Source organism: Cavia porcellus, unplaced genomic scaffold, assembly GCF_034190915.1.
Source record: "Cavia porcellus strain 051 isolate PalLab524CR breed Dunkin Hartley unplaced genomic scaffold, mCavPor4.1 scaffold_32, whole genome shotgun sequence".
In the NCBI taxonomy this organism is placed as follows: domain Eukaryota; kingdom Metazoa; phylum Chordata; class Mammalia; order Rodentia; family Caviidae; genus Cavia; species Cavia porcellus.
Genome location: NW_026947515.1, coordinates 24,278,546 through 24,305,057, shown reverse-complemented (window position 1 = coordinate 24,305,057; position 26,512 = coordinate 24,278,546). Strand labels below are relative to the sequence as shown.

At 45.4% G+C, this 26,512-nt stretch overlaps 1 protein-coding gene across 2 annotated transcripts; it reads right to left on the bottom strand.

The window, feature by feature from the left end:
* Positions 1 to 8,063: 8,063 nt before the first annotated feature.
* On the bottom strand, positions 8,064 to 26,271 carry Cd300e (CD300e molecule). Of its 2 annotated transcripts, XM_013147046.3 has the most exons (6): positions 26,132 to 26,271; positions 25,353 to 25,543; positions 10,337 to 10,406; positions 10,059 to 10,210; positions 9,321 to 9,408; positions 8,064 to 8,528 (listed from the first exon to the last, which is right to left on the bottom strand). In XM_013147046.3, exons 2-6 carry the CDS (start codon positions 25,447 to 25,449, stop codon positions 8,228 to 8,230), a joined length of 708 nt encoding a protein of 235 aa, XP_013002500.1. In that variant the 5' UTR covers positions 25,450 to 25,543; positions 26,132 to 26,271; the 3' UTR covers positions 8,064 to 8,227. The 2 variants fall into 2 exon arrangements, with proteins under 2 accessions (XP_013002500.1, XP_003464904.3); XM_003464856.5 differs by having other exon boundaries at positions 10,059 to 10,406; positions 26,132 to 26,268.
* Positions 26,272 to 26,512: the final 241 nt, after the last annotated feature.

Here is a 26,512-nt window from a genome sequence, read left to right as displayed (position 1 = left end):
AGTGGTTTTATATGTTCTTTTCATTTTATGTGTTTATAGGAATATGTTTTGTTCTGTCCTGCTTTGTTTTTTCCCCCTCTAATATAGAAAGGATAGAAATATATGTTGAGACTCATACATGCTTAGAATCTATAAACTTTTTACGAGAACTGACCTTATGATACATGATAAAATGAACAAATACTTTGAAGGAAAAAAGACATTATAGTACCCAGTGCTGATCCTGGAGTGTCATGATGTGAAATCCAGCAATATTATTATTCTTTGTCCAGAGTGATTTTAGTCTGTTTTGGTTTGTTTAATCTCAACATAAATGAAGATTTGGATAACTGCATGTATGTTTAAGTGTATAGGATTGATAGCTGTATTACTAAGTTTTTGTTGGATAGTTGAATAGAACTATTTGCAATTTCACTGTTTTAATTCCCACTTATATGTTCCACTTTTGTATCTTGAACAATTATTTGTAAGAGGACAATATGCAAACATCAACTAGTGATTTATTACTGTTTATTTTTTCTTTGAAAGTATGTATTATTTCTACCTGTTTCCTGTTTTGGTTAGTCTTTCTTTAAATAAAAAAATTTAAAAAAGAAAATGGATGAACCTTGAAACTATTATGTTAAGCAAAATAAATCAAACACACAAACTTAAATATCACATGGTTTCTCTTATACAAGAAACCCAAAGCATAAATAAATAAATAGAACAAAATCACAGCTACTGATAGAAAACAGGGAGATAGATGATTTATGAAAGGGAAGGAGACAAAATAATGGAAGGAGGGTGAGGGAGGGAAGGGAATGAAAAAAAGAATTAAGATGTGTTATATGCATGTACCAACTCAATGAATGTAAGCATTATCTACTGAAAACATGTACTAATAAAAATGTTTTAAAAGCATGACAGAGCAGGTGGCTTCCATAGTGGCACACAATCCCCAGGCCCTGCATGAGATGCCCAGCCCATTCGCCACTTCTTAAATATCTTTTCTAACTTTCCCATGCCTGTAATCCCAGCACTTGGAAGCCTGAGGCAGAAGGATCACAGGCTAAAGAGTAGCCTGAGCTGCATAGCAAATTCGAGGCCAGCCTGAATTACACAGAGAGACTCACCTTGAAATTTTTTTGAAAATATCCTAGCACAAAATCCACTGAGTGTGCATTTCAGGAGACTGAAAAACCAGAGGTAACGTTGCTTCCTGCTTAGCCTTAGATGTCACATGGAGTTCCTTTTGCCAGCATATGTGAGTCCCCAACACATTTTCCAGCACAATTGGTTTTTTTTTTAAAGGGAATAAAACAAAGCAAAACAACAAAGTAAAACAAAATGATGAAAAGCATATTGGACCTCAAAAACAAGACAGTAGAAAATTGGCAATAGTCACTATATTGCACATTGTTGTCCTCCAAATAGTTGTTCAGACTACCAGACGTAGGCATGCAAAGTTAATCAAACAGTATAAGCATTCAATTGTTTCTCTACTTCAGTTGCTATCATTCCAGAAATTTCAGGCTTCTCGTTTCTTCTATGTCTAGGTTTCCTGGACTTGTTCAAGGTGAGATATAGGCATGCAAAATCAATCAAACTATAAGCATTAATTTGTCTCTCTACTTCAATTGCGATCATTTGAGAAAGTTCAGGTGTGTGACCTCCAATTTCTCCTCTGTGGATGTCTCCCAGACCTGCTCTGGGTAGGCTGGAGGTCTGAGACTGCACCCTGCTCCTTCCTCCCAACACCCTCCCGTGTTTCCCCAAATCAGCTAGTTGCCAAGTCCCAGGTGCTTCCTGCACTGGCCACTCACCTCACAGCACAGGGGATCGGGCCAGACACCTGGGTTCCTCCAGTCCGAGGCTCCCAGAGTAGTGGAGAGGCGCTGGGCAGATGCTCCCCATGGCCACAGGCCTTGCCAGGGAGCGTGGCTTCTCCCAAAACATCACTGTTCTTGCAGAGTAAAAACTTTTTTACTTTTTTTTAAGATACAAAACAGACATACAGTCATCCTTTGGTATCTGCAGGGGCTTCAGAATCACCCAGGTATCTCCAGGATACCAAAGACCACAGATGGTCAGATCTCTTTTATAAAATAATGAATAACCTACTCACACCCTCCCAAATACTTCAAATCATCTCATTTGTTTATAACACCTAATACAATGTAAATGCTAAATAAATAGTTGCTTTGGTGCATTGCTTATGAGATGCTTTAAAAGTATGTACGTGCTCAGTACAAACACAAATTTTTTTAAGTACTTTCAATCTGAAGTTGGTTAAAAGACCAATTGTCTCTATATAGATAAATGTGTTCATAATGTATCTTTGGGATGAAAAATTCATGAGGGAGGGCTGGAGAACATGGCGGACAGACAACAGCAACTACTGAACGCTCTCTAAAGGCTCGGCTCAGAGGCCAGGAATGATGCGGACTAAGGAGATACGAACCAGTAGAGATATGCTCTGCTGACTCAGGAACGAACTGGGCTGAGAGAATCCAACTTGGAATACAGTCCTGGCGCTAAAATAGGAACAGAAAAATCTCGGTGTGGAGGCTCGACTCTGCGCCATTGGAAACCGCGGTTTGGATTTCCCGCCGCGCGGCGGCCGGCCACCTCCACAGTGGCTCAGCAAGGAGAGAAGCAACCGCCGAGCTCTGGGAACGGAGTCGGAAACGCGACGGACAGGAAGGAAGGCTGACTGGTGGCGAGGTGAGCGAGGAACTGACTCCCTACCGCAGTCTGACTCCAGCGGAGGATTTTCTGGGCGCGGGCAGTCCTGTAAGAGCAGGGCGCGGTGGCAACTGCAGCCGCGCATTTCCCTCTCGGACGGGATTGGTGAAAGGTGCCTGGCCGGAGGGACGCTGCTCGCGGACCCCCTAGGCTGGCCTAGCCCAGATCCCAGAGCCTGACGGTGGCCTGGAGGAGCGACCGACTTCCGCGTAGGCTGCCTCCTCCGCAACTCCCTGGGGCGCAGCGGTGAGCTGGAACAACTAGCCAGCGCAATTCGATCAAGCTGTAGCTGACAGGCAGGGAAGCCGGGCCTCCTGTGTAAGATTACATTTTATAAGGAACAGAAAATATGGGGAAGGGAAGCAACAAAAAAGGCTCCTCGACCCCCAATCCTGAGAATCAGGCAATAGTGGACACTGTACCAATATACATTAAGCGCCATTTAGAGAGCCTCATAGACCAATTCAGGAATGAAGTTATCAATGACCTGAAGCTAGAAGTATGCAGAATAGTTAGAGAAATGCTAAGCACCACCCAGGAAAAAGCAGATAGTGGAGTGGAAGAACAGAAAAAGAGGGGAGAATTGCTTGATGGAGAAAACAGAGAAAGCATTGAGTATGTGAAGCAGGTGCAAAGGGACTATCAAGAAATCAAGAACTCTACCCAAGACTGGCATAACAGCTTGAAAGAAACTAAGGACAGACTATCTGAATTGGAGGGCAGACTTGAAACATGGGAGAATGAAATGAAAAACTTCTTAAAAATAACAAAGAAACACACAGCAATAATACAAAGACAAGAAGATGATAAGAGGAGCCATAACTTAAGGATTAAGAACATAAAAGAAGAAGTAGGGACACAAACAAGTGAACTACAAAAGCTACTCACAGAAATAATCCAGGAGAATTTTCCTAATTTAGCAAAAGGTAAAGATACTCAAATGTATGAGGCATACAGGACCCCAGCTACCTACAACCCTAACAGAGAAACACCCAGGCATATAATAATAAAAATTCCAGAAATTCAATACAAGAACAGAATATTAAAAGCTGTAAGAGACAAGAAACAGATCACTTACAAGGGAAGACCCATCAAAATTACAGCAGATTTCTCTTCACAAACCATCAAATCACGAAGAGCATGGGGAGAAATAATTCAAGCTTTGAAAGATAATAATCTACAGCCAAGATTGAGATATCCTGCACAACTGTCCCTGGAAATTGATGGAAAAACGAGGTGCTTCCAAGATAAAGAGGAACTGGGGGAATTTGCAACCACCAATTCAACCCTACAGAAAGTATTGCAGGATATTCTAAAAAAAGAAAAATACAAAGAACCCAGAAATAGGGGCGGGGAGGCCACAACGAATGGAGCAGAGAACAAAATGAAGAAGACAAACTGACAGCTACTGACAGAAAAAGAGCTCAACAGAAATGAGACAGAGAAGATTGGATGATAGGAACAGCTTTTTTTGGAGAAAATGACATCTTAATAGGTAATGCTGATTTAGTACCATCTTGTTTTGAAGTCTCATCTAGCTTTTGTTCTTCTGTCTCCAATGGTCTAAACAGGTTGTATCTTATTGGATTTTACTATGTACGATAGTATAAGAAAAAACCTGTTAAAGACAAGGAGATTATACAGAGACCATTGTTCATTTTCTGTTAGTCGATTCTAAATACTCTATAATGCTGTCATTCTCTTAAATGGATTTACATTGTTTTGATATACTTAATGCTACAGTATATGAAGTTGTACTCAAGGACTTCAGGGAGGGAGTCAATATGGTAACTATTTTTGGGTCAGGATTAGCTGGTGGTGAAACACTATTCTGCTTAAATGGTTATGTTTTGATCTGCCCTGTTTCGCTGTTATGCCCTCTTTTTTTCTCAATCTCCACTCCATTATTTACTTTTTTATTTTTATCCATTTAATTACAGGGAAAAATATAGCAGGATATAATATAGTAACCCACTTTGACTTTCTATTATCTCGATTTGAAGCCCTGTATTACTCTCACCATCTTGTTTTTGACTAAGGTTCCTATATTCTGTTTTGCTGGATAGTATCAGGTTCGAAAGTTTAGGCATCAGCTGAGAAGATAATGAGATTCATTATAACGCCCATTCTCGTTGACTTTTGTCTACTTTTGAAGACCTACAATGTCTCCAATGTTTTGGTTTTGTCGGTTTTATTCTTTACGGTTTTGTTCAATTGTATTACAACTAATGATATAGGCAATTCTAATAGAAATAGCGGGAGGCATTAGGGTAACCATGGTTGATCACCTTGTATTATGTTTTTATATTATCTATTATGTCCACCCTTTTGACTTGACCGATTCTGTTCTGTTATGTCACATTTGGTTTTACTCTCTTCCAAAAAAGCAACAAGAACTGTGGGAGCAATGAAACCCAAAATGTGTAATAGTCACTGTACAAAAGAGAGGAAAAGAAAGTGCTCTAAACTATATAACTGCATGTATATTTAAAAGTATAAGATAGAAAATGATATCACAGAGTTTTATTGGATCATTGAACAGAACTGTTTGCAGTATCATTGGTGGAATGTCCACTCTACAAGCTTTAATTTTGTGACTTGAACAATTATTTCTAAGATGGCAATATGTAATCCATTAACTAGTGATTTCCTACTGCGCATTTTTTTATTCTGTAAATCTGTATAACTTGTACCCCTTCACTGTTTTTTTTTCTTTCTTTTCTTTTCTCCTTAAATAAAAATTAAAAAAAAAAAAAAGAAAAAAAGAAAAATTCATGAGGGCAGATTTTAAGGGGAAAATACCTACCCAGGCTTCTAAGGAGTATGCTGCTAGAAAGAGATTGAGAAACACTGCTGTCATCTACTGGCTGGAGCAGTCTCAGTCGAATCAGACTCAAGGGGAGAAGACACAGACCCCAAAGCTCAATGGGAAGAGCATCAAGGAATTTGCAGCCATGATTTTAAACTGTCGCATGGAAGAATCTTTATCCAGAGACTCTGTATAATATATAAAAATAACAAGATCTAAAGATATGATGCCACCTGGTCTCCAGTAACTAAGCAGAGAGCAGAGTTGGACCTGCCCCCTGAGTGTCAGGCAGAGGGGCTGGCCCCCAACCTGTCCCTGCAGGCCCATCTGTGTCCCTTAGAAGGTCAATCCCCATGCCTGCTGGGAACACCATATGGTCCCAGGCAAAAATAAACACCCAGCTCTGAAATTCCCATCCCTTATTTAGGGGTCACAAACATACATGGATTTACAGGCATACTTTCTTTTATTGCATTATTTTTAATGGAGTTTTATCTGCGCATAAAGAAACTTCACTGCGAACATCCTAGCACCTCTGCCCTTGGTTCAGAATTCCTCCACTGAGACCTCACCTCTGCCTGCGTTCCACTAAACTTCACACATCTTCCAGCACAAATGCACCCAACTGATTTTTGACAAAGAACCAAAAACAATAAAATAAAGGAAGCATAGTCTTTTCTAACATTGTTGAAACAATTGAACATCCTTGGGTCCAAAAAAGCAGATTCCTAACTAAGACAAATCTTGAACTAAACCACATACCATATAGAATGAGTAATTCAAACAAGATCATGATTCATGAATTTAAACAGAAAACATAAAACCTATGAAACTTTTAGAAAAATAAACAGGAATAAATACCAGGCATCTGAGGTTAGGCGAAGAGCTCTTAAACACAACACCAAAATCGCAATCAGTAAAGTAAAAAATAAAAAATTGTATTTCATCAAAACTACAAATTTTTGCACTGTGAAAAATCCTATGAGAAGGATGACAGGACAAGCCACAGATGGAATAAAATACTGACAAATGATTGGTATCTGTAAAATATAAACAGTGTCAAAACTCAGTAGCAAGTAAAAACTCAACTACCTAAGGATATCCATCCATTACAAAATAAGTGTGCTAAAAGACGTCCAATATCATCAGCCACTAGAGAAAGTCCAGTTAAAACCATGCTGGGCTATCATCAGACATCTATCAGAACATCTGAAATTAAAAAATAATACTAACAATAATACTAAATGCTAGCAAAAATGCAAAGAAAATTAATCTCTCCTGCATTGCTGATGGGAATAAAAGACCACAGCCACCACAGAAATAGTTTGGCAGCTTCTGATGAAACTAAACACATACAGTATATGACCCAGCAATTGTACTGGCATAAATCCCAGGAAAATAAAAATGTTCGTGTGCCCCCAAAAAGTCTATGCATGAATGTTCATAATGATTTTATTCATAATGATATGAGCTGAGGGAAAAATTGAAATACTCTTCAACAGGCAAATAGTTTAAAAAATATTGTACATTCAAACAATGGAACGTTACTCAGCAGTAAAGAGGAATTAATGTTAGTAAATGCAACCCCTTACTGTGTGGATCTCAAAGGCTTAGTGAAAAGAGCCAATCTCAAAATATTGTATATACCGCAGGCTGCCGTTTTCATAATATCTCAAAATGGCAAAACTGGACATGGAGAACAGAGTAGGACTGGTTTCCAGGAGACAGGAAGTGGGTGAGAGAGGTGCAGAGTCCAACGGCAGAAGGGGAGATCCTTGTGCCGAATGCACAGCTCTGATTTCTACTGGAATTGCACAGAGCTCTGCACAAACGTACACACAGAAGTGAAGATGTACAAAAACTGAAAGAAATCTGTGTGTTAGTTAAATCTTCCATTTACTGTGACAAAATGCCTGGGAGAAAGAAGTTGAAAGAGGGAGGGTTTACTCTGGCTCGCTTTTCAGAAGTTTCAGTCCATGGTCACTTGGCCAGGGTGCTTTTGACCTGAGACCAAGGGAAGCCACTCATCTCATGGCAAGGGAGAAGCAGCAAGTGAGTTCACTTTCCTAACCAGCCGCTCTCCCCAAACCCCTGAAGCCAGGAAGCCATAAATGGACTCAGCTGCTGAGTCAGACCCTTCATGATCCAGTCACCTCCCAGAGTGCCCATCTCTGAACCAAGCCTTCAGCATTCGAGCTTTTAGAGGACATTTAAAATTCAACCCTGATAGTCTACAGTCTAGTTATAGGATGGTATCAATGCCCACTCCCTAGTTTAAAATCGCACATGTTACATGGCACGTCACCCTGGGGGAAGCTGGAGAATACACTCAAAGGGCCCTGCGTACTGTATTCACAACACTAAGCTCTTAATTGCTGCAAAATAAAAGTTTGAGAAGGGTCAAACTTCCAAGGTTCCCTCCGGGCTCCCAACACCTTAGTCTGACACAGGGAAGGAGCTGAGTACTGCTCCCAGAAGATACTGACTTCAGAGGCTCTTATGTTTAGGAGAGAGCAATGGCCCGGGCTGGTGAGCATATGATTACTTTTTATTTTTCAGAGGTCTTTTTTCCTGAGAAGAGAGGGCATAAGGGCAGAGAGTCATGGAGCCCAGGGAGGAGAAAGGACTCCCAAGCCTGGGCCAGCGAGTTTTATTCCCTTTTTCACGCCAAGGACACCAAAGGAGAGTCTTCTAGGGCCCAGGACCCTCTTTTGAGGCACAGGAGCAAGAAGCCCCTCCAGAACCCAGCCACTGCTGTTTCCTTGTCAGACTCTCCAGCACCAAATATTCCTCAGGTCCAGTCTGAAGGGCTAACCCAGGCACAGGGCACTCCTCGGGCAGTGCACCGCAGGGCTCCTGGACAGGCTGGCTCCCTCTCTTCCCGGCTGCCTTCTGAGACCTGTTCACCCAGAAGACAGCACAGAGTATGCTCAGAAACACGGGCAGCTTCAGGAAGACCAGGAGCAGCAAGTGGAGACCAGTGAGCGGAGACCTGTGGAATACATAGGGTCAGAAAATGAGTTTTCTCCTCAAAGAGAGGGTCCAAGACCTCTCCCTCATCCCTGGCTCTACAGCCCGAATAGCAGAGTCAAACTGGGAAAGGACCCAGAACAGCCCCTTTCTGTGGCCCTGTCACTCTTCTTTCCTCTGACAACAGTGGCCATGGGAACAGAGAGGAGATGGGGCGGAAACACAAGGGTTCTCAATGGCCCTCGCTTTTAGGAATATGCACCAGAGCCATCCACTCTGTCTTTTCCAGCCACTGACTTCTTGAAACCACTCTGAAGTCCTTGTCGGTTCATTTCCTTCCCCTCAGGTTCCATCAGAAGCCTCACAGCCCTTTCTGGGTGTGTTTTAATGAGGAATGAGGATAGATCCAAACTTCAGTCAAGAGCCTATCCCGACCCCCAGAACCTCACAAACAGCTCCTACAGCAAGATCCCCAGCGAGCAAAGACTTTTGAAAGGGACTAGGCCCAGGACCTTGAGTCCAGGATTGGATGGAGAGGAGAGGAGAGCATTGGGGATGGGATGAAGGGCTGTGCATTCATGGCACGCAGCCTCCAGCCACCAGCCTGGGTCCCCACAGCCACCCTTACTCAGCACCATGTGCCGCCTTAGAAAATGTTGAGACCAGAGTTGGAGAAAAGGAAAAAAGGAAAAAAAAAACAGCCAACAGCAGGGTGTTCCAGACATATTGTGTCTGGAAGAACCACACCCATCCTTACCTAGGGGATCACAGGCTTCAGATTCCCTCCCTCAGTCTCCAAGCCCTGGACCCTCACCGTGTGTAGAGGGTGGACACCTCGATGCTGACGTTCTGCCTGAAAGTGTGAGTCGTGGGTAGCAGCGTGGACACCACGGGAGTTGTTGCTGTTGGCACAAGGTTACATATCAGCCTGCTGCTCTGCCCTAGTGTGCTAAGCATCTATTTGATCTGATACTGCATGGAATCAGCCTCTCAGGGATGAACGTCTGAAGCCAGACTCAGGCCACCTCCTCAGCAGAGCTCCTCAGGGACCACAGGATCCCTTAGCATAACTGGCCATGAGTCACCGATAGTAAGCTCCAGAGCTTTCTCTCCATCTCACTCTGACACTGCCTGGGAAACGGTGAAGTTTTCTCATGGGTCTCCCACCTGACAAGGAGACCCAGAGAGGGATGGTGGAGGAAGATAATTCAGCCCACAGCTGAGATCCTGCCAGAGATCATGAGAGGGGTACTGCACACCCAGGAGGACGATTCAGGCTACTTCAACCCAGCACTGTCGAGGTTGACAAGTTGTTCCTTGGCTTCCCTCAAGAACAGCAGGTGTCAGGCTATTGGTGGAACCTACATCCACAACTCCAGCCTACACAGGCTGAGGGATCAGACCCCTCTCTTCCTGCCCACTCCCTGGCCTCCTCCTAACACCCCTAAGACTGAAGACAAGACCAGAGGCATGTTTCTCTACAGAACCTCCCTCGTCCCTGTGGCCAGTCGTGACCCACAAGTTCTGCTGCTGGAGCCGTGGGAGTTCTTACCTAGGATAACATTCACCTTCACCATCTCCGCCACATCACGGGACAATTCGTCCCAGATCCACATTGTCTGAATTTTGCACCAGTAAGTTCCAGCATCATGTTCTTGGAGATCCTCCATGGTCACTGTCATGGTGAGGTCATCTGCATGGTCTCTGATGGACACATGGCCATTCCGCTCTACTGTTTCTCCTCCTTTGGTCCCCACAATATTTTTACATCCTATGTCGTGCTCTCCCCGGCACCAGTATTTCTTATACCCTTTGTACCCCACATCATACCGACAGTGCACATGCAGAGTGGTCCCCTCAATGCCCTTCACGTAGCCAGGCCCCGTCAGAGCCAAACAACCTGGAAAACACAAAAGGAAGCCCAGATGGACCCATGCAGATGGACCCACGTCCTGCTTCCTGCCTGAAGCTCCAGTGGAAATCCTGTGGGCAGACATGGACTGTGAAAGTCTGTGAAATTTCAAAATCTCAGCAAAGCCCCACAGCTTGAGCAAGTGCTCAGAAATGCTGAGATCTTGGTTAGAATTTGAGTGTGTGCATGCATGCACAATGGAATGCCTGTATATGCGCACATGCCTTTGCACATCTGTGGAACAACTGTAAAAGGGCTATGCTTTGCATCCACACTGATGTGAGTTAGCAGTGACCCTGGAAAATCAGCAGAAATCTAGCAGAATTAGTGGAAGAGCTGTGAACATTTGCAGACCGTTACAATGCTTGCAGTCTTGAACTAATTCTGTGTAGGTCTGTGTGTGTTCCAGTATGGAGGAGATCCAGGTTCTCAGCATTTGCTCATCCTCCTCCCTTCTTTCCATCATGGATGCCTTTCCTCCCACTCTGTCCCCAGCTCATTTCTGTGCCATACACCTTGACTGGCTTGTTGTCTGTGCCTTTGTTCCCACATGTGAGGAGTCACCATGGCACCTGCTTCACCTCCAACAAACATGGCTGAGAAAAGCGTCACTGCTGCTAGGTCTTTTAAAGCACCATCCTGACCTGTCCTAAACTTGCAGTGCCAGTTAGCTACAACCTGGGCCCTGCATGGAGTCTCCTGATGACCACCAAGTGGCTGCTGGCCCCACGTCTCTGAGCTTGAGAAATGATCATCTCTCTTGCTGCCCTAATTTACGAGAATCTTCATTGTGGATGCTGCACTTCTTGCTTCCAAATCCTTGTTCCACACTTGCATTCTTCCCAAAAGCTTGTCTCTCCACTGCTCCTCACCCCCCAAGGTTGGAAAACTGGGCCTCACAACCCCCTCGCACCTGCCCCCAACCCAGGTCTGGGGCACAGCTCCCCTGCAGTGCCCCCAAGCAGGTCTGGGCAGAGCTCAGAATTGCACTTCCTTATGGTGGGACTTGATCAGGGCACAAAACACATGATCCAGGCAAGAGCTTGAGGAGCGAAACCCAGCCTGCTTGTGCAGCTCCAGAAGGCAATGTTGCCAGCATCCTTAGGAACCTGTCCAGGCTCAGAGCCACCCCCTTCAGAGCCCAGGGCATGCAGGATTTCTGCCTCTCATACCAAGAAGATTCTAGCAGCAGATGGCAGTCAGAATAAAGAGAATCTTCCAAACTCCCTCCAGCTTGGACAGTCTTTAATTCTATAAAACGTCAGTATACAGAAAAGCTGACCTGCGCTTTTGCTCCTGGGAGGAAGTTTCCTGCTCTGTAATCTACCCTCCATCTCCCAGTTTACAATCTGTGTTGGGAGCCGCAGCCCCGAGCCCGGTCGCCTCACTTGGCGGACGTGAGGCCTGTAGTAAAGAGTAAAGCCTGAGGTAGATTACCCCTCCCATCGAGCACGTTAGTTTCCTGCTTACCGCGTAAGCAACCCGCTCAACAATATAGTCTGCCTGGCAACTGATGATGTTAGCCAATCAGCTTGCCTTGCTTACTTTAACATGATTGGACACTGTATCCGTATATATACTGGTGCCACCCCTGGGGGGGAAGAAGAAGCCCGGAAGTAGAAGCCCAGAAGGAGCCGCGGGGAGCGGACCAAAGGAGGCTTCGGCTGGGAGCGATCCCAGGGCAGGCTGTACGGAGAAGGAAAATAAAAGAAAAGGTTGTCCACTGCCAGACTTTGTCGTGTGTCCTTCCTGCCGGCCAGGAGCGACATCGACATTTGGAGGCCCGCACGGGGACTGATCACCCCCGAGACGTGACAGCGGACAACGCTCCAGTACAGAGCTGCGAGACAGGTGAGTTGGGGATAAGCCTGGGCTCTGGGTGGCGCGCACCTACAGGGCTTTTAGACTCCCCTCAGGCTCACGCGTAAGTGGCGGATTCCTTGGGCCTCACGCGGTGAGTAACATATTAAAAGATGGGAAACATGCTAGGTAGCAACACTAAGAGCAAGGGTGGTTGTGGAGAAAGCTCTCAAGAGCTTACAAAAGTACGCAGGGTATTTGAGCAGGCCCAGTCGGGGAGCTCCCGAGAGGGGCCCGTCAAGGGGAACAAAGATGCTAAGGAGAAGGACGGGGCTCTAGCCTCGGAGTCGTCTGACTCCGAGGACGAGGGAAAGTTGAATGGCAAGGAGGCCAAAGAGACCAGCTGTCAGGAGCCTAAGTCGCTCGATAAGGAGTCGCAGGGTTCTTTCCCAGCGTTGCGCCGTGAATTGCGCTCCGCTCAACTTGGTCTGCGGAGGAGTAGAGAGCTCCTGAGCGCTCCCCAGCGCGAGAGGGAGGCGAAGCCTTCCGCCCCACCTTGGGGGCTGTTCCCGGAGGCGATCCCTAACCGCGAGGCGGCCGCCCGGGAGCTCCCTTCCCCTTCGCCAGAACAGGAAGTGATGCACGGGCCCCCATTTTCCGCCCAATCATGGCCGCCGTCTTATGCTCCGCCGCCGGCGGGTCGGTATTTTTACAGGCGGCTTTGGCAGGGGGGACGTTTGTCTCATGAGGTACATCCACCACCTGGGATAGATAGTGGCCCCTACGGGATATTTCCTGTACAAGTAGCTATGGGCCAGGGACGTAATGCATGGGAGCCTTTTGAGATAAAGCAGATTAGAGAACTTAAAAATGCAGTTACAATCTTTGGGCCGACTGCGCCTTACACCATTGCCATGCTGGAGAACCTGTCTTCTGGGCCCCTCACCCCCGCGGACTGGATTCAGCTGGCAAAGGCGTGTCTGCCCTCGGGTAGTTACCTGGATTGGCGAGCCTGGTACGCAGAGTTCTCTGCAGAGCAGGCTGAGAGAAACGCCAGTCGGGGAAACCGGGGGTGGAACAAGGAAATGCTTATGGGAGAAGGTCGGCACGCTGATGATCAGACTCAGTTTCCCGGCGCTGTCTATGAACAAATCAACGCCATAGGGCTCCGCGCCTGGAAGCAGGTAAGTGGTGCCGGAACAGCCTCCTTGTGTCTTTCAAAAATAATTCAGGGTACCACAGAGCCATTTGTTGACTTTGTGGCCCGAATGCAAGATGCTGCCGATAAGATATTTTCTGATCCGGGAGTGGCTCGACCGCTGGTAAGGCAGCTGATTTTTGAGCAATGTACAAAGGAGTGCAAGGCAGCGATAGCTCCTCATAAGAACAAGGACCTCAACGCCTGGATTAGGATATGTAGAGAGATAGGGGGGCCGCTCTCCAACTCGGGAGTGGCTGCTCTCCTGGCCGCGGCTGTACAGCAGAGGGGACCTCGCGGGTTAGAAGGGGAATGTAAGGCTAAAGGGTGTTTTGCCTGCGGGGAGCCAGGACACATTAAATGTCATTGCCCAAACAATACAGATGCTAGGCCTCGCCCTAGGAATGAAGAACCATATGTTTGTGGGCGATGCAAGAGGGGATCACACAAAGCTGAGGAGTGTAGGTCGGTCTTTGATGCTCAGGGCAACTGTATTTGTGGACGAGATGCTAGAGGGCCAAAAAACGGCCAGAGGGGGCCCCCTTCACAGGCGGGCCCCCGCCCCAGAGACAGGACAGCTCAGGATGGCAGCCTTCAACAAGGGCCACCCCTGGGTCAGCAGGTGTGGACCTCAGTGTCGCCTCCAGACTTATATTAGTGCCTGATATGGGTGTTCGAGTGGTTGAAACCACCTTTAAGGGACCGTTACCCGAAAATTCCGTGGGTCTGGTGATCGGGAGATCCTCCACGGCCCTTCGGGGTCTCATAGTAGTCCCGGGGGTCATAGACTCAGACTACACAGGACACATTAAAATTATGGTTCAATCTCTTGTGGGTACTATGGTAATCAATAAAGGAGACAAGATAGCGCAGCTCTTGCTGCTCCCCAGTCTCCACAAGAGATTCCCCTCAAAGCAGAAAATTAGAGAAAGTCAAGGTTTCGGTTCCTCAGGGGAAGTCTTCGAGGGACTCCATATAATACTTGATAAAAGGCCCATGCTCTCACTTAAGGTCAATGGCAAGAATATAACAGGGCTCCTAGACACAGGAGCTGACCGTTCCATTATCTCTAGAAAGGATTGGCCCTCCAACTGGCCCACCAACACTGCAGATAACACGCTGCAGGGCCTGGGGACGGTGTCAGCTCCTCAGGTTAGTGCTTCAACCCTGTTCTGGTGCGATGAGGAGGGTCATCAGGGCCATTTCCAACCATTTGTGTTGCAGTTGCCAGTGTCTCTATGGGGAAGGGACATCCTCACTCAGATGGATGTCACACTTACGTCAAACTGCTCCCCCCAGGCTAAGGATATACTCAGGAACCAGGGATATACCCCCGGCAAAGGCTTGGGCAATGCCCTACAGGGTCGGACATCCCCAATACCAGTAGAGAACAAAAAAGGTAGGCAAGGGCTGGGTTTTTCTTAGGGGCCGCTGAAGAAGCTCTCCTACCCACTTCGATCAAAATCACCTGGAGGTCAAATGATCCGGTTTGGGTACCTCAGTGGCCCCTGCCTAAGGAGAAGCTATTAGCCTTGTCAGAAATAGTCAGTACACAACTTAGATTAGGACACATTAAGCCGTCAACCTCCCCATGGAACACCCCCATTTTTATAATTAAGAAAAAGTCTGGCAAATGGAGGCTGCTCCATGATCTAAGGGCGGTCAACGCGCAGATGCAGTCCCTGGGGGCGGTCCAGAGGGGGCTGCCAGCTCTCTCAGCCATCCCTCAATCCTGGCCAGTTTATGTTATAGATCTTAGAGACTGTTTCTTCTCAATCCCCCTGCATCCAGAGGACACTCATAGGTTCGCCTTTACTTTACCCACCATTAACCAAGAAAGCCCTGATCTCAGATACGAGTGGATAACGCTGCCCCAAGGTATGGCCAACAGTCCCACTATGTGTCAGATTTACCTTGATTCCCTACTGGCCCCCCTACGGAAATCCTTTCCCAAGATAAGATGTGTGCATTACATGGACGACCTTTTGCTCAGCGGCAGGGACCCAGACATGCTAAATAATATGCTCGGCCAGTTGGTCGAGGCCCTGAGACAAGCTAATCTGCATGTTGCCCCCGACAAGATTCAGGGAGGAGAAATGGTGACCTACTTAGGCGCGAAAATCTCCCCTATGCTAGTCTCTCCACAGAAGGTCACCATTAGGACGGATGGCGTTAGGACCCTAAATGACATGCAAAAGCTATTGGGAGACATTAATTGGATTAGGCCATATTTACATATACCAAATTCAGATCTCAAACCCCTGTTCGACCTTCTAAAGGGAGACCCAGATATAGCCTCCCACAGGAGGCTCACTCCTGAGGCAAGAGCTGCCTTACAGAGAGTGGAAAAAGCCTTAGGTGGGGCTACCTTACACAGAATTGAACCAGGGCGACCCTTGGATGTCTGTTTGCTACAGACTAGTCTACAGCCCACAGCGGTGATTTGGCAGAAAGGACCATTACTGTGGATACACCCTAAGGTCTCACCTGCAAAAGTCATAGAGCATTACCCGGAGGCAGTCGCTTCATTGGCCCTTGAAGCGCATGATAGAGCTGTCCAACATTTTGGCTCAGGACCACAAGCCATCCGAGTACCCTATACCGCCAGCCAGATCAAGACCCTGGCTGCCTGCATAGATACATGGGCCATTCTGAGATGTGTTTTCCATGGGGATATAAACAATCAATACCCTAAAGACCCTATCTTGTCATTTGTCACTCAGCACCCTATAATTTTTCCAAAGGTTACTGCCTCTGAGCCATTAGTCCCAGCAACTACAATATACACAGATGGCTCTAAGACGGGGATAGGCGCCTATGTGATCCTAGGCAAGCCCCCGGTTACCATACAATTTGAACCTGATCAGCCTCAGGTGGTGGAACTGCAGATCGTTAAAATGATTCTTGAACGGTTCTCAGAAGCCATTAATATTGTCTCCGATTCTAGGTATGTGGTCAATGCTATGCAAGTGCTTGAGACTGCCGGTTTAATTAGATCCACTTCCACAGTGGCTGGGCTGTTCCTGTCTATCCAGACATTGCTTCAGAACAGACACCATAAGGTCTTCACCACCCACATAAGAGCACATACATCCCTGCCGGGGCCCATGGCACAGGGGAATGCGGCTGCTGATACTGCCACTCGCCCGTTATGGATTTTTACCTTACTAACACCAATCGAGCGAGCCCGTGCCTTCCATGATAAGTTTCATGTCAATGCCAGGACACTAGCAAACCATTTCCATGTTTCCAGAGCAGATGCACGAGATATCGTGCGACTATGTGACTCCTGTGCCACATACAAACCTGCCATACCGATGGGAGTAAACCCTCGAGGTTTGATCCCTGGTGATGTTTGGCAGATGGACATCACACATATACAGGAGTTTGGGACTCTTAAATATGTTCATGTTTCCACAGACACCTGTTCTCACGTCATATTCGCAACAGCAGAAACAGGTGAAAAAGTGTCTAATGTGATCAATCATTGCCTGGCGGCTTGGGCCGCATGGGGCAAACCAAAAATATTAAAAACTGATAATGGACCAGCCTATATAGGCAAAGCCTTCAATGAGTTCTGCAAAATGATGGAGGTTCAATTAAAACATGGTATCCCATACAATCCCCAAGGTCAAGGAATCATTGAGAGGGCTCATAGAAGCCTCAAAGAAATTTTACAAAAACAAAAAGGGGGAGTAGGCCAAGGCCTGGCCCCAAAGGCACGATTATCCATGGCACTATTCACACACAATTTTTTAAATTTAAATAATGATAATTGCTCCCCAGCCGTGGAGCACTGCAACCCTTCCCCCAACCATAAAGGGTGGGTGAAGTGGAAAGATGTCCTGACAGGACAATGGATGGGCCCGGATCCAGTGGTCAGCTGGAACGGAGGCGCGGTTTGTGTTTTCCCACAGGAATCGGGACGAGAACCACTGTGGGTACCGGAGAGACTGACACGGGCGACAAAGCCCTCGACTGAAGATCAGACCTGCCCTACCGGAGATCCATCACAGACCAACCAACAAGATGAATAGAAATAGCGGTAGCCCGAAATGGACAAGAAGATCCTCAGGCATATGCATGGCTCGCTCGCCTAGCCTACGACCGAGTCTAGGGGTGGTGAGCTTCCCACACTCCTCCTCTAAAAAATTATGACATAGCTGGGTAGGAGAGTCAATGACGGGTAAGAGCGTACTCCCCCGGTGCGACTCAACCTAAGCCAGGCCCTACCCCATCCTGCACGTAAGCCGCTGGACTGTTAGATGCTGCCCAGGTCTAAATTTCTCTCCGAGGGGATTTCTTTACGGAGAGGAAATGAGTGCAAGCTTGTGTGCATCCAGGTTCCGTCCAGTTTGTGCCTGGCCCTAGAAAAAGGACGAGGGCCTCAGGGCCTTGGCAGACCATGGGACGGCCGACCAGGGTCTAAGCCAAGGACCTACGGTGGGCCTACGCATAGGGCATAAGCCTCTGCACCCAGTCCAGGAAGGGCTACGATGCGCACATTTATAAAAAAAAATAAAAAAGGGGGAGATGTTGGGAGCCGCAGCCCCGAGCCCGGTCGCCTCACTTGGCGGATGTGAGGCCTGTAGTAAAGAGTAAAGCCTGAGGTAGATTACCCCTCCCATCGAGCACGTTAGTTTCCTGCTTACCGCGTAAGCAACCCGCTCAACAATATAGTCTGCCTGGCAACTGATGATGTTAGCCAATCAGCTTGCCTTGCTTACTTTAACATGATTGGACACTGTATCCGTATATATACTGGTGCCACCCCTGGGGGGGAAGAAGAAGCCCGGAAGTAGAAGCCCAGAAGGAGCCGCGGGGAGCGGACCAAAGGAGGCTTCGGCTGGGAGCGATCCCAGGGCAGGCTGTACGGAGAAGGAAAATAAAAGAAAAGGTTGTCCACTGCCAGACTTTGTCGTGTGTCCTTCCTGCCAGCCAGGAGCGACATCGACAAATCTGGATCCGAGCCTGAGCAAGAAGTACAGGGCTCCCTCTCCCTCTTGTCTCTTCTCCCTCCTCCATTCTCCCCTCTTCTCTTTTCTCCTCTCCTCTCTCTCTCTCCTCCTCAGGGCTGAGCAGCACACCCTCCTCACATGTCTGCTGAGTAAACATCTGTACTTTGAGGTCCTTCTGAGTCACAAACTTTTATTCAAGGAACAACTTTTCTAGCCATTTTAAATAAATATCAGTCTATCTGCAGGGGAAGAATCTCATTTGGAAAAATCTAAAAGAGCTCCATGGAACTCCGAGCCTAATCAAGTTAAAAAGTCACCCTAGCGATCAAAGGGCCTCTGCCTGCATGACAGCTTGTCTGTTAGGCAGACTTCTCTCACTGAAATGGCACCAGCTTGAATTTATCTCCTTAAAACATGGAAGCCACTGGTAACGAGTTAAATTTGAGGAGCAGGACATGGAGTGTGGTTAAGAGCATCTTGCTAAAGCTCCGTTTACAAGACCATCTCCGAAGTGAATGTAAAATAAAACCACGCACAGAGACAAGTGTCTCAATAAGCAGGCTTGCAGAAAAAAGTGGAGGTAGCCCATTAAATTGAGGACAATGAGAATTAGAATCTGGCTTAAAGTTTCTTGGCCCAATTTTCTATTCAGTGCACAGATATGAAGGGACAATATTCATACAAAGTGTTCCGGGAGAACATGGCGGAGAGATAACAGCAACTACCAGAGGCTCTCTGAAAAACTAGGCTCAGAAGCCAGGTATGGTGCGGACTAAAGAGACATAAGCAGGTGGAGTTATGCTCTGCTGACTCAGGAACGAACTCGGCTGAGAGAAACCAACTTGGAATGCAGTCCTGGTGCTAAAACAGGAACAGAAAAGCCTCGCTGCGGAGGCTGGACCCTGAGCCATTGGAAGCCGTGATTTGGGTTTCCCGCCGCGCAGTGGCTGGCTGCCTCTACCTCGGCTCGGCAAGGAGAGAGACGCACGGAAACTCTGAGAACGGGAGTCTGCGAACGGAGTCGAAAACAGGACGGGCAGGGAGGCATGTACTGACTTGTGGCGAGGTGAGTGAGAGAAACTGACACTCCACCACAGTTTGACTCCAGCGGACTTTCTGGGCCCGAGCAGTCCTGCGGGAGCCCCTCTCGGGCGGGATTGGTGAAAAGTGCCTGGCCTGTGTGACGCTGCCGGCGGACCCCGTAGGCTGGCCCAACCCAGATCCCAGAGCCTGACGGTGGCCTGGAGGGGCGGGCCCCACGTAGGCTGCCTGGTGCGCAGTGGTGAGTGGGAACACCTAACTGGCCCTGTGGCTGACAGGGAGAGAAGCTGGGCCTCTCATATAAGCTTGCATATATAAGGAACAGAGAATATGGGAAGAGGCAGCAACAAGAAAGGCTCCTCGGCCCCCAATTCTGAGAAACAGGCAATAGCGGACACCGCACCAATAGACATAAAGCGCCATATAGAGAGCCTCATAGACCAATTCAGGAATGAAGTTATCAACGACCTGAAGCTAGAAGTATACAGAATAGTTAGAGAAATGCTAAGCACCACCCAGGAAAAAACAGATGGTGGAAGGAAGAACAGAAAAAAAGGGGAGAATTGTTTGATGGAGAAAACAGGGAAAGCATAGAATATGTGAAGCAGGTTCAAAGGGACTACCAAGAAACTAAGAAGTCTATCGAAGACTGGCATAACAGCTTGAAAGAAACTAAGGACAGACTATCTGAACTGGAGGGCAGAATTGTAATATGGGAGAATGAAATGAAAAACTTCTTAAAAATAACAAAGAAACAAACAGCAATAATACAAAGACAAGAAGATGATAAGAGGATCCATAACTTAAGAATTAAGAACATAAAAGAAGAAGTAGGGACACAAACAAATGAACTACAAAAGCTACTCACAGAAATAATCCAGGAGAATTTTCCTAATTTAGCAAAAGGTAAAGATACTCAGATGTATGAGGCATACAGGACCCCAGCTACCTACAACCCTAACAGAGAAACACCCAGGCATATAATAATAAAAATTCCAGAAATTCAATACAAGAACAGAATATTAAAAGCTGTCAGAGACAAGAAACAGACCACTTACAAGGGAACACTCAACAGAATTACAGCAGATTTCTCTGCACAAACCATCAAATCACGAAGAGCGTGGGGGGAAATAATTCAAGCTTTGAAAGATAATAATCTCCAGCCAAGATTGAGATATCCTGCACAACTGTCCCTGGAAACTGATGGAAAAACAAGGTGCTTCCAGGATAAAGAGGAACTGGGGGAATTTGCAACCACCAATTCAACTCTACAGAGAGTATTGCAGGATATTCTAAAAAAAGAAAAATACAAAGAATCCAGAAATAGTGGAGGCCACAACAAATGGAGCAGAGAACAAAATGAAGAAGACAAACTGACAGCTACTGACAGAATAAGAGCTCAACAGAAATGAGGCAGAGAAGATTGGATGATAGGAACAGCTATTTTGGAGAAAATGACATCTTAATAGGTAATACTGATTTAGTATCATCTTGTTTTGAAGTCTCATCTAGCTTTTGTCCATCTGTCTCCAATGGTCTAAATACGTTGTATCTTATTGGATTTTATTATGTACGATAGTATAAGCAAAAACCTTTTAAAGACAAGGAGATTATACAGAAACCATTGTTCATTTTCTGTTAGTCGATTCTAAATACTCTGTAATGCTGTCATTCTCTTAAATGGTTTTACATTGTTTTGATATACTTAATGCTACAGTATACGAAGTTGTACTCAAGGATTTCAAGGAAAGAGACAATATGGTAACTACTTTTAGGTCAGGATTATCTGGTGGTGAAACACTATTCTGCTTAAATGGTTATGTTTTGATCTGTGTTGTTTCGTTGTTATGCCCTCTTTTATCTCAATCTCCACTCCATTATTTACTTTTTTATTTTTATCCTTTTAATTAAAGGAAAAAAATAGCAGGATATATTATAGTAACCCACTTTGACTTTCCATTACCTCGATTTAAAGCCCTGTATTACTCTCACCATCTGGTTTTTAACTGATGTTCCCCTATTCTGTTTTGCTGGATAGTATCAGGTTTGAAAATTTAGGCATCAGCTGTGAAGATAATGAGATTCAGTATAACGCCCATTCTCATTGACTTTTATCTACTTTTGAAGACCTACAATGTCTCCAATGTTTTGGTTTTGTCGGTTTTATTCTTTACTGTTTTGTTCAATTGTATTATAATTAACGATATAAGCAATTCTATTAGAGATAGCGGGAGGCATTATGGTAACCATTGTTGATCACCTTGTATTATGTTTTCACATTATCTATTATGTCCACCCTTTTGACTTGACCGATTCTGTTCTGTTATGTCACATTTAGTTTTACTCTCTTCCAAAAAAGTAATAAGAACCGTGGGAGCAATGAAACCCAAAATGTGTAATAGTCATTGTACAAAAGAGAGGAAAAGAAAGTGCTCTAAACTATATAACTGCATGTATATTTAAGTGTATAAGATAGAGAATGATATCACAGAGTTTTATTGGATCATTGAACAGAACTGTTTGCAGTATCATTGATGGAATGTCCACTTTACAAGCTTTAATTTTGTGACGTGAACAATTATTTTTAAGATGACAATATGTAGTCCTTTAACTAGTGATTTCCTACTGTTCATTTTTTTTCTGCAAATCTGTATAACTTGTACCCTTTCTCTGCTTTTTTTTTCTTTTCTCCTTAAATAAAATTTAAAAAAAAGAAAAAAAATATTCATACAAAGTGTTATCAAATGATAATGATACCAAATTACTGGGATTTGAAAGAGGAAATGAGATTAGGCTAGGAAGAAGCAAGCAGATCTAAATTGTTGGTCACCTTATAATTCTAGTTTGGCTAGTGAGTTCATAGCTGCTTATTAAATTACATAAAATTAAAGTAAAAAACAGTCTTGCATGTACTATGATGAAGGTTACCACAACCATGAGTGAGCTGATCTTGGGCACCTGCAGGAAAGAAAAAAAAGTTCTACTGATTCTAAGAACACTTTCTTCGGTCCTACCAAAGAGTTATTTGGATGCAAGGTTAGCTGATCTTAATGAGTTATGGTGCATTCCTGAGGATTGCTGGTGGGATTATGTAAAATGCATACGTGCAATTTTTTTTATGAGTGCTTGCTGGTTGCTTGAAGTTAGTGGGAGCTAATGAATATAGGGGAGCAATCAGTTCTGACTGGAAATACCAAATGATGCAGCAGAGAGACCAGCAGGAAGCACCCCAAGTGATTTTGTGGGCGTGTATTCTAGACCTTCCCACAGCCAATGGGAAAAACTCAATGCTAAGTACAGAGCTGGGTGTGTTTTTTAGTTCCACGCAGTTGCTTTGTCTAAAGCTGCTTTCCTTACCATCTCATCTGCAAAATGCAGACAATGCTGTCATCTCTGTCAAATGTGGTCGCCAAGTTGCTCAGGAGATTAAATTATACCATCGACTTCCTTTTAGATTCCAACTCAGTGAAATCCTGCTGTATTTGTCATTCTGTGCTCGGCTCACTTCACTTAAGGAAGAATTCCTCATTTCATGGAGCCGGATTTGAGGTCATTTATAGGGAGTTAGTGGTAGAGGTCTAGGTTGACCCAAGTTGTCGCAAATTATAGGACTGATTTCAGAATTACCCAATGTATACATTTATCAAAATATCCCATTATGTCCAATAAATATGCAATTATGATACAGTAGTCAAAAATAAAACTGTAAAAAGTGTATAAAATTCTGTCATCAATTTGCAAGTGCAGGCTGTAAAATACATAATGAAGAGGAGTTCTGTGTTTGCTCACTTTATATTGGAACCCACTTCCTTCCTCTCTACCCTTTTCTTCCTTGCTCTGAAATTATCTCTTCTTTTTTCCTAACCCTCTCTCCTTCTCCATTCTCAGACTGATGATACAACTCCCATGGTCTCCTCCTTACAAAACAGTTTTATTTTTCCAAACGCTGCTGCTATGGGTATGGTAGGAAAGGGAAGCCTAGGAAGGAAGGGAGAGGGATGGTAGGTGTGGTTTTGTGGTCGAGCACTGACTTAGCTCATAAGAGGCCCTCGGTTCAAACCTCAGCCTGGAAGGAGAGGAGCAGGAAAAGAGGATTCGCGAATGAAAAACAAGAACTGAAATTGAAATCTCTACCATGGCGCCAAAATTTTAATCCAGGCACATAAGATAGGGAGAAGCCAGGAGTTGGAATTTAAAAAGAGAATTGAAATTTAAATCTTTATAAGTGACTCTGGAGTTTTAATCCAGGCCCCTAAAATGAGGAACTGTCTGAGACAAATGCCCTCAGGATAAAGTGTGAACTTCGGGGTGGGGAGATCAGCCAGCTCCCCATGAATAGGGGGACAGAGGTTCCCATCTTTGCATTTAATTGAGATTTAGGTAACTTTGGAGTAAGCAACCAGATTTAAATAAGCTCTGATTTTCTAGTAAATCAGGTATTGGTAAGGGAGGGTGGAGTCTTCATTCATTTGATGATTTCTGTGCTGTACTTTACATTGACTTCTAATGATTTCGGACTGACTTTATGTTGCCACTGAACGCAGAGAAAGGGAAGACATACCCATAATGGGCTCTTGTAAACTGGTTTCAGGTGGCTCCGGTCATCTTAGTCACCTACTTAGCTAATTATGATTATTCACAAGATGTCCACGGTAGGTTCTTTTTTTTTTTTTTTTTTTTTTTTTTGTCTTTTTCCTTTTTATTGGGACCAGGGATCGAACTCACGACTGCCTGCTTGCAAGACAGGCGCTTATGCCGCTGAGCTAAATCCCCAGCCCGTCCACGGTAAGTTCTAAATTGACCATCGTCGTCATCGTCATCAGTGAAGACTGTCTGTGACTCTCCAGTAACAGGATGCCTCTCTTTAAATTGTCAGGTTTCTGACTCCAAAGATCTAGACTATGAGACCTCACAAGACCTTAGGGTTCTCTAAACCACGCATTTCATTAATAAGAAAACTCCCTTTAGTCAGTGTTACACAAGGGTCTTCCTTGAAATCGTTCTTTTCGGCCCACCAATCTGAAGAATCTGGTCATTCTTTGGGCGTGTTCTTATGTTGTATGGGAGACCCTGACTATAAGACTCACCTGCAAACATGAAGATGTTCTGCTCTAAACCTATGCCACACAGAAACACATGTTTTCCTGCGTTTTTTCCATTTCAAACATCTTTTTCTTTTCTGTTTGGAAGGAGGAGTAAGACAGGGTCTCGCTCTGTAGTTCTGCTGTGTAGTGGCCTTGAACTCACTACACAGCTCCGGCTGCCTGTGAGCCTCCTGCCTCAGCGTCCTGAGCACAGAGATTATAGATGTGCACCACCACATACAGCTTCAAACATCTTTTGTAAAGAATTGTAAACGTTTTTTGTAAAGAATGAAAGTCCAGCATTTCAGGGATTATTTTGTTCACTCACTCCCATGCTCCTCATCCCAGAAGGATTTAACGTGGATGTGTGGGTGGTGATCCAGGCTCTTCTCAAATTCTCTCACAAACCTTTCCAAACCCTTTAGACTTTGACAGAGCTGTCGCTAGCTCCTGGGCCTTCTGTCACCTTTAACATCTCCACAGTTATGTAAACCATTCTTTTTCCACTCATTCTTCCCGAAGGCCCAGTGAATCCCCCACCCTCCAGAGCAGTGTCCTTGTCACACATCCTTATCACCACATCAATGAATCTGTATCCTAGCTTGCCTTCTTTATCCTTAAATTCCTCAAGTGCAGAACTTATGCTTAATTATAGCACCCAAAACAGTCCCCACCCCCAAATGGCACTTAGTAACCATTTGTAGGCTCTATGGCTGAGTGCTTGAATACAGAGAGAATGTGCAAATCGATGGGTGTTTCCTCCCCACCTCTGCTTACAGCTCCCCTCTGGCTTGCGCAAAGAATACCCACTGATCCGGCAATGCCAGGTTCACAGAGCTGCAGCCTTACTCACCTGGGAGGCAGAGAAAGAGCAGAGCTGAGCACAGCCACATGGTCCCGTCTTGCTGGCTGCTGTCCCTAGCAAACCCAGGTCCCAGTACAATCCACATATGTGTATCGGAGCTCAGGGTATCCAGCTACTATTTCTTCAAATTTCCTTTGTGCTTCTCTCATCCACTTCCCTTTTTATCTCTTATCTGCTTCCTAATTTAACAAAAGGAGAAGTGTCAAGAGACACTTCAGGGAGTGAGGGCAAAGAGAGAAACCTATCACACTTTCTCTCAGCTATAATGCTTGAATCACTCTGAACATCTGTGGGAGCCAATCACAATGCATCAACAAAGGAGACCTTTTGGCCCTTGCTTCTCCTCTCATCCCTCTTCCTGGCTAGGGCCATTTTCCTTGATGTGAGTAGCTAGCTACCCCTTCTCTGTGGCTGGCTCCTTGGGGTCACAAACACCTCCGGTCCAACAGATGTGAGGAACACTCCCCGGCCCTCACCATTCAGTTGCTGATAGAGTGTGCACTGGATGTTCGCAAGTTAGATAACCTCAGTCCTCTTCCACCACCCCTGCATCCCAGCACCCTCTTGGGATCCAGACCTCACTTTCTAACTGCCTGTGAGGAAGCTCCTTCCAGTTATATTCTGTGACTATGATTCTTACTCTACGATTCTCATGCAGAATCAAGGTCGTAGTTGGAAGCATAGATTCCAGAGTCACAGCCACTCAAATCCCATTTCCATCATTTACTAACAATGTGCTCTTGAGCGTGTTGCTAAATCACTCTTACCTTCAGCCTCTTCATCTGTAAAATGGAGCAAAGTAGCAATGCTTAGCCCCAAGAGGTGCCAATAAGAAAATCTAAGATCTGTATGTTATAGTAGGTTGAGTCAATAAAGACTCTGACTGCAGAGAGGAATTCTCTATAACATGGAAGCCCCTAAATTTATTACATAACTGAGGGCAAGTTCAGGAAGCACCCACATTCTAAAACAGTAAAAGGAACCGAAAACTATGACATAGGCAGGATCTGACACCAAAAGGCAAAGGGAGTAGTCAAGATGACTTTTGGCTTGAGGAGGGAAGGGGTTGGTATCCAAACAGTCACCGGGGGACAGCAGCCAATGCCTCAGGTCCATGCTAGACCTGCCAAAAGCTGGGGTTCACAAAA